We start from the raw sequence: 8,900 nt of genomic DNA on the forward strand, positions 1-8,900 counted from the left end.
TGTGTCTAAGGGTTTATTTTTCCTTTTATTATGGTTTTTTTGTTATTATATCAAGTTGAACTGAGACAGGTTTGGTCTTGTAATAAATATAAAATATTATTTAATTGAAAAGTTGTTATTACATGGGAGACGACCACGATCTTATGACCCTTCCACTGCATCAGTGGAATCTTCACACCATCTTCTTCCTGGTTGAGTAGCACATGACAATAGTGGTGGGTTGTTTGTTACTGATATTTTTTTTTTATTTGTTTTTCATTCTCTTGAAATTTACACTGGTCATTTAAAAATTTAAAATTGTCATCTTATATTTTGACATTTTAATTTTAATATTTATTCTTTTTTAATTATTTTTTTTTATTGACCTGTTTGTAAAATTTTAATTTGTTTTCAATTTCAATTTGTAATATAGTATTTTTTTTCAATTTAATCCTTATTTTTTTATTGTTTTTTTCTCTCTTTAGGATCTTTTTGTTAAAATGATTTTTCTTTTCAATTTAATCTTTGGATCAAAATTTTATAGTTATCCTCTAATTTATTTTTTATTTCAGTTTTGATTCTCATTCTTTTTAATTGTTATTTTTTATTTTGGATATTTTTGTCTAATTTTTTATTTTATTTTATCATTCAACATTTAATTAATTAAGAATTGGATTTCGTGGTTTTTTTCATATATAATACTTATAGTTTAATGATCTATATAGGTCATGAGTTTAACAAATTAGCATGAGTTGACATTGATTTTTTTTTTTTTTTTTTTTTTATTTCATCGTTTGACTTTAGTATTTTTTTTAAGTGGGCTTTCCTAATTTTCTTTGTATTTTTGTATATTGAGTTATCCTTAATTTCATAACCCAAACTACATGTTTGGGTTGGCTCAACCCTTATTACATATATTTACAAATTTATTATACTAATTTGGGTTAACTCGTAATTATTATTATTAATTTTTACTCAATTTTATCATTCCTTGTTTATAATCCTATTCTTTTTCTAATTGAAACTTAACTCGAAAATATTGGGCATTAAAAAACTGCGAGTTTTTATATGCATAATTAATGGATGCAAAAAAAAAAAAAAAATTACATCATTATACAATTAAGGAGAAGAGTTTTTCAATTGGGCAATAAGAATGAGCAAAATGCTCCACAATCAAGCCCCCATACTCGAAAACTGTGAGCAAAATGCTCCTCTAAATTAGTGGGCAAATCTTTGTGGTTCATGTTTATGATATAGTAATTTGGCTTAGAACTATTTTGATGAAAAGAAAGCAAATTAGTAATTACCAGAGAAATGAAAAGGAAAATATTCTCCAAACAAATAAAGAATAGGATTACAAACATGAATTACACAACCAAAACTACAAAGAATAGGATCGGTACAGTACAAATCAAATCCACATAATTGCTAGAACGTCTCTAAAATCGCCAGTTTTTCACAACCTTCTTCTCAAACCTTCCCAATTCTATCAAAAGAACCATCGCCAGCACTATTCCCGTTTCCTTCGACAAAAGCGTAGTACCTCAACAAGAAAGCAAGAACCAAAACCACCCACTCAAGGCAAAAGATCAGCAAACAAAGCCCACCAGCCAGCTTCAAGATTACAGCACCATCTTCTTCTCTCACATAAGACTTCAAGTAGCCCAAGAAATCACCGGTTTGAGTAAAGATAAGGACAGAAACTGATCCTTGAAATATTGCTGTCAGAGAAGTGCTGACCATGTGAGCTGCATACCATTTGTTGGACCCGGATAAGGTCGCAGAGCAGCCCGATACGGCTGCGATGATGGTGACCACGTGGAGGAGAATGACGAAGAAGCCGCAGAGGGAAGGGAATAGGCGGAGAGAGAGAGTGAGGAATATACAACTAGAGGCTGCACATAAGAGAATGTAGTTGCATATAACGAAGAATTTGTGGAGAGAGTGGTGGGATTCAGTCACTGGGCAGGATTTGTGATTGTTTATGAGACCCATTTCAGATTTTTGATGATCTGCTGATGATCTGCTGTAACTGGGGACTGGGTTTTGAAGATTGAGATAATTTGTTGAAGGGGATACTGGGATATCTAAGCATATATATCATGAAGCAGGGAGATAGCCGTTGAAAGAGGGTTTGCCAACGGCTAGTTTTCCTTTTATGATCTGATTGGTCACCAGCAATGCTAGTGGGCTGACTCGTTGCAACGGCTACTTTTAACGTTGTGATTTGATTTGAAGCTAATGCCAGACTGCCAGCTTAGTTTATTGCGCTGAACTACTAACCCAATAGCAATATTTAAATGAATTTGATAAAAAAAAAAATAGCGATGCTGATAATTTTACAAAAAATATTCCCAAAGAATTTTACAATTTATTTGGTTCTTTTCAAGAACAATCTTGAAGCTCATATCCCAAGAGCCATCTGGACTGCCTGCATACCTGTGATCATATCTTGGCCTTCAAGCGTATTGATCTTCGAGCAGGTAACATCATCGTCCATAGCTTGAAATATAATCGTCGTCTTTCTATAGTGTCATTATCATGTTCATAATCCAGCCAACAAATCAATTGTTGCGACGCATTGAGCACAGAAATATCTAGTCCAGAAAGCAGTCACCTAATTCTTCCTCAGAATGAACTGTAGAGGTCGCAGATTCAATAATATGAGGGTGTTTTTCCTTGTATATCAGTTATCTCGTAAGGTTTTGTATAATCAACACAAAACCCCCAGCTTCCATCTTTCTTTTTCACAAAGCAAGACAGGAGGCATGGTTGTACGACAGATTTAGCTAACAAGACACTGAAAACATATTTTTGGGTTTTTTATTTTTCAAAAAGACATTGAAAATCAAGACAGAAATAGTTGAAAACAAGACAAAAATAGTTGAAAATTCGACGTACCAATATCACCGTGCTAGGACAATGAACATAGTCGGAAACTTGTTTCAAAATCAAAGAGTACAAGTTCAGTAACTTAAATTTCGTATCTAACAAATATTCACCAGGCACATTGCTCGAGCATACATTTTGAGATAATTCATTCATGCGTACATGCTTCAGTTGAAAAGCATGGCCAACAAGCAAAAAAGAACTGCAAACATGTCAGCAGGTAAAATGTAACATCGTATCCTTACAACCTCAATCTTTCTGTTGGGTACTCACAAGCAGGCCCCGAAACATCCTCACTGTTACTAACAGCTCATTTTAAGCAAACTGACAAAATAGTAATCAGATTTCCCCAAGATAAATCTGTTTGTCGCTGCTGCATGATCCAAAGATAGGTTCAGTAGGGTGGAAGACACACTCATTGACAGATTCATATATAAGCCATGCGATCTGCACTACCAGCAGTAACCTTGCTTCCATCTGGTGACCAGCTATATTTTCACAAGTTCTTTTCAAAGTTGTGCTGATGCCCATCAAAAATCTTCACACAACGATTTTGTGATGCAAAGGGGCGCATATCCCAAATGCAGAGCTTGTTGTTCATGCCATTCATAAGCAGATATGAGCCATCAGGGCTCAGCTGCATACCTGTAATCATATCCTGATGGCCCTCAAGTATCCAAAACTGCATTCTTGTGCCCTCTCATAACCATGAAGTTTTTGCATTCCCCATGAATTTACCATAGAAAAATTTCCTTGTCATGAGATCCTGATGCAATGACATTTCCATCTGGATTGAACTTCATAGTACATACAGCACTCTAGTGACCAGTGAGTAGCATGATAGGTGATTCCAAGCTAGATTTATGCTGTTTTTCATTTTTTCCAGGTCCTTGTGGCCCTGCATATAGACCAGTAGACCACTCCATTGGCCTAGGACCAGAGACGGACAAAGCACTTTTCAATATCTAGCAATTTTATAGTTTTCATACATGCAAATTAATAATAAACATTGGCTCCTACTTGTTCTAACATAACAATTTGACTATTTTTTAAAACTAAAAAAAAATTGATATACTAGTTTAATTGCATTTTCAACAAGACAAAGTATAATTGACCTCAAATTAAAATAGACAATCAAAAATAAATTCTAAATTTGTCACTTTATCTTTTTATCAATATCAACTACTATTATTAATTCCTCTCAATTTTATCAAATATAACAACATAAATAAAAATTGTCTTCCTTGACCCATATTAAAAACATAAAATAATAAAGAAATAAAAATCATCACAAATATTAAATTAACAACAAAATGTCTAAAAAATCAAGAGATATAAAAGAGAAAATAGAAAAAGCTTTTAAACAAGCATACCTTTTAATTTAAACTAATTAACACAACCGATGTTATTAATTAACCGGAGAATAATTGATTCTTGTTTTTCTAAATTTGAGAGAAGGGTGAGGCACAATACAAAATTTTAAAACTACAAATTCTTTCCTCTTACATTTAAAGAAAATTTCTCCAAAAGAAAAAAAAAAGTTGTTGGCCAACTGCTATAAAAATAGTCGTTAGCCAACAGTTATTTATTTTGACCATTTCTATAGTGAAATGTAGAAATGACTAGCCAACAAACAAATAGCCCAAAATTAGCTATTTGTTTGGGTGCTGCGTTGGAATGAAAAAACTGAAAAAATAAAAGCTAAAGTACAATATTTAGCATTTGCCTCTTCATTTGCTTCATACATTGGAGATGCTCTTAGAATTCTAAATATAATTATTTATATTGTAAATATTATTATTTGTATTATAATTAATAAATTTAAAAGAAAATATTATTATTAATATTGAAAACATATTATTATTTATATTATAAATTTTTATGATATTTTTTATAAAAATAAAAGGTGAGCTTGCGGTGTAGTATTATTAAAAATATTCAATAATTCTAAGTATTAATATAAAAATATTATAATTTGTGTTGTAAATATATATTTTTTTTATAATTCAAAGTATTTATATTAAAATATTATTATTTGTGTTCTAAATATATTTTTTTCTTATAATTCAACGTATTCATATCAAAGATATTATTATTTGTGTTCTAATATTATTATTTTATAATAATTCAAAGTCTTAATATAAAAAATATTATTTGTGTTATAAATATTCTTAGAATTAAAAATAATATTATTTGTGTTATGAATATTATTATTTTTTTTTACCATAATTAAAAGTATTAATATTAGATTATTGGCTGTGCATGACCCAAAATAGATTGGGATCCTGCCAGTATAGAACCCAAATAGCCTTCAATCCTACAATATATAGGATCTAAATTTTTGAAGAAAATAACGTTGCGGGCTACTTGATTAGTATGAGCCACCTAACTAATATTCCCTACAGGACATTAGACATTAGATGAGATGTGTTATTATTTTGTTAATTTTCTACTAAATATAAAATAAAATAAATTATTTAGTCAATTCGTCCAATCAACACCAAAGACCTAAATTGTCAGCAGGATATGAGAAAGTTCTGTAAAATGTAACATGGTATCCTTACAACCTGTTCAATCTTTCTGTTGGGTACTCACAAGCAGGCCCCGAAACATCCTCACTGTTACTAACAACTCATTTTAAGCAAACTGACAAAATAGTAATCAGATTTCCCCAAGATAAATCTGTTTGTCGCTGCTGCATGATCCAAAGATAGGTTCAGTAGGGTGGAAGACACACTCATTGACAGATTCATATATAAGCCATGCGATCTGCACTACCAGCAGTAACCTTGCTTCCATCTGGTGACCAGCTATATTTTCACAAGTTCTTTTCAAAGTTGTGCTGGTGCCCATCAAAAATCTTCACACAACGATTTTGTGATGCAAAGGGGCGCATATCCCAAATGCAGAGCTTGTTGTTCATGCCATTCATAAGCAGATATGAGCCATCAGGGCTCAGCTGCATACCTGTAATCATATCCTGATGGCCCTCAAGTATCCAAAACTGCATTCTTGTGCCCTCTCATAACCATGAAGTTTTTGCATTCCCCATGAATTTACCATAGAAAAATTTCCTTGTCATGAGATCCTGATGCAATGACATTTCCATCTGGATTGAACTTCATAGTACATACAGCACTCCAGTGACCAGTGAGTAGCATGATAGGTGATTCCAAGCTAGATTTATGCTGTTTTCCATTTTTTCCAGGTCCTTGTGGCCCTGCATATAGAACAGTAGACCACTCCATTGGCCTAGGACCAGAGACGGACAAAGCACTTTTCACCCTCTCTAGGAACAACTTGCATCTTGACTTCTGTTATCTCAAAGGACTAAAATCCTGAATTGGAATACAAAATTAAAGTTATTATCCATGCCAAAGAAAATAAGCAATATGGAAGAGGAGAAACTTCTAATTGAAATCACAAACCAGGCAGCCCTAAGGACTAGATTTACGAATATTTCAGAACTTGAAAAAATCCTCCTCTCTTTCTTCTTTCAAAAATGGTGATAAAAGCTAAGAAAGTACAACAAAAAGCGTACCACATCAAACACAAGCTAACCATTCTCCTACTGAAGTGGGACTACCGGAAAAATCACATGTCAGCATATGATAGAAGAATCAAGGCACTGAAAAGAATATATATGACTCCCAGGGGGAGGCCAGAGCCTCAAAGCATATTACATGCAGACCTAATGAAATGGAGCTAAGAACCAAAATTGAAATTGCAAAATAGGTATGGATCTCAGACAAAGATAACATGATTCAAACTGAAACCCCCCTTCTAACACCCAAATACAAAGCATTGTACTGTACAAAGTTTCAACAAAGCACAGTAGCACAATTATTTCCAATATACAACTGTCCAAATCATAAATGTTGAAGCAGATAATGCTCAAAGCAACACAACCAAAACTCACAGCTTGCCAGTGAACAGCAAGAATCACCCATCTCATCGACCATGAGAAAAGAGAAGATCAGTGCCATACATTAATAACAACCGATATAAACCATGGAACGATTATTCAAGTTTTCTCCATTCTCTACAAAGTAAATATGTACGCGAGTCCAAAATTGTTTTATTTGTTGTTCAACTCCTGTAATTGGATCCTTACTTGTATTTAGTCATGTAGAGACAAGTAAATAATCTTTCTCTAGTGAGAAATTTTTACTTCTTTGTGATTTTTTTGCCGAATGGATGTTTAAATTCGAGTATGTTAAGTCATCAATTAATTGATTAGAATCACTTGGTTGAGAGAGAATATCTTCTGACTCACTCATAAGAAAGTTGGTAAAAGAGCTTGGAAAATTTGAATCCATTTATATTAAAAAAAAAAAAAAAACTCAAGTTAAAACCTTATAAGAGAGTGTAAAAGAAGCTCACATTCAATATCTAGCAATTTTATAGTTTTCATACATGCGAATTAATAATAAGCATTGCCTCCTACTTGTTCTAACATAACAATTTGACCATTTTTTGGAACTAAAAAAGAATTGATATACTAGTTTAATTGCATTTTCAACAAGACAAAGTATAATTGACCTCAAATTAAAATAGACAATCAAAAATAAATTTTAAATTTGTCACTTTATCTTTTTATCAATATCAACTACTATTATTAATTTCTCTCAATTTTATCAAATATAACAACATAAATAAAAATTGTCTTCCTTGACCCATATTAAAAACATAAAATAATAAAGAAATAAAAATCATCACAAATATTAAATTAACAACAAAATATCTAAAAAATCAAGAGATATAAAAGAGAAAATAGAAAAAGCTTTTAAACAAGCATACCTTTTAATTTAAGCTAATTAACACAACCGATGTTATTAATTAACCAGAGAATAATTGATTCTTGTTTTTCTAAATTTGAGAGAAGGATGAGTCACAATACAAAATTTTAAAACTACAAGTTCTTTTCTCTTACATTTAAAGAAAATTTCTCCAAAAGAAAAAAAAAAGTTGTTGGCCAACGGCTATAAAAATAGTTATTAGCCAACAGTTATTTATTTTGACCATTTCTATAGTGAAATGTAGAAATGACTAGCCAACAAACAAATAGCCAAAATTGGCTATTTATTTGGGTGCTGCATTGGAATGAAAAAATTGAAAAAATAAAAGCTAAAGTACAATATTTAGCATTTGCCTCTTCATTTGCTTCATGCATTGGAGATGCTCTTGGGATTCTAAATATAATTATTTATATTATAAATATTATTATTTGTATTATAATTAATAAATTTAAAAGAAAATATTATTATTAATATTGAAAACATATTATTATTTATATTATAATTTTTTATGATATTTTTTATAAAAATAAAAGGTGAGCTTGCGGTGTAGTATTATTAAAAATATTCAATAATTCTAAGAATTAATATAAAAATATTATAATTTGTGTTGTAAATATATATATTTTTTATAATTTAAAGTATTTATATCAAAATATTATTATTTGTGTTCTAAATATATTTTTTTTCTTATAATTCAACGTATTCATATCAAAGATATTATTATTTGTGTTCTAATATTATTATTTTTATAATAATTCAAAGTCTTAATATAAAAAAATATTATTTGTGTTATAAATATTCTTGGAATTAAAAATAGTATTATTTGTGTTATGAATATTATTATTTTTTTACCATAATCAAAAGTATTAATATTAAAATTATTATCTTTTGTGTTATAAATATTATTATTTTTGTAATAATTAATATTATTAATAAAATTATTATTAATATTAAAAAAACTATAAATTTGATTTGAAAGGTAAAATTAAAAATTATCATCATCATCATCATCCTTAATAAATTTTTAAAAATTTATTATTATTATCAAAGAAAAACCACATAGAGATATGTGGCACTTAGAGGGTGTTTGAGAGTGTGGTAGCGGTTGCTTTTTAAATAGCTTTTCGTGCCGAAAAACATGCTAATAATGTTTTTTCATTTTTTAAAAATTATTTTTGATATGAGCACATCAAAACGATCCAGAAAGTACAAACCACACTTAATTTTAGCAAA

The 8,900-nt window shown here is 30.3% G+C and overlaps 1 protein-coding gene across 1 annotated transcript; it reads right to left on the minus strand.

Annotated features, from left to right (window-relative positions):
- Positions 1-1,294: 1,294 nt before the first annotated feature.
- LOC118050360 (uncharacterized) lies at positions 1,295-2,054 on the minus strand. The gene has a single exon (XM_035060687.2). The coding sequence runs from the start codon at positions 1,972-1,974 to the stop codon at positions 1,450-1,452; it is 525 nt and encodes a 174-aa protein (XP_034916578.1). The 5' UTR covers positions 1,975-2,054; the 3' UTR covers positions 1,295-1,449.
- Positions 2,055-8,900: the final 6,846 nt, after the last annotated feature.

This window comes from Populus alba, chromosome 13 (genome assembly GCF_005239225.2).
Source record: "Populus alba chromosome 13, ASM523922v2, whole genome shotgun sequence".
NCBI lineage: Eukaryota > Viridiplantae > Streptophyta > Magnoliopsida > Malpighiales > Salicaceae > Populus > Populus alba.

Coding starts and splice junctions, on each gene's coding strand:
- LOC118050360 (XM_035060687.2), bottom strand. CDS start 1,974: ATGGGTCTCATAAACAATCACAAATCCTGCCCAGTGACTGAATCCCAC.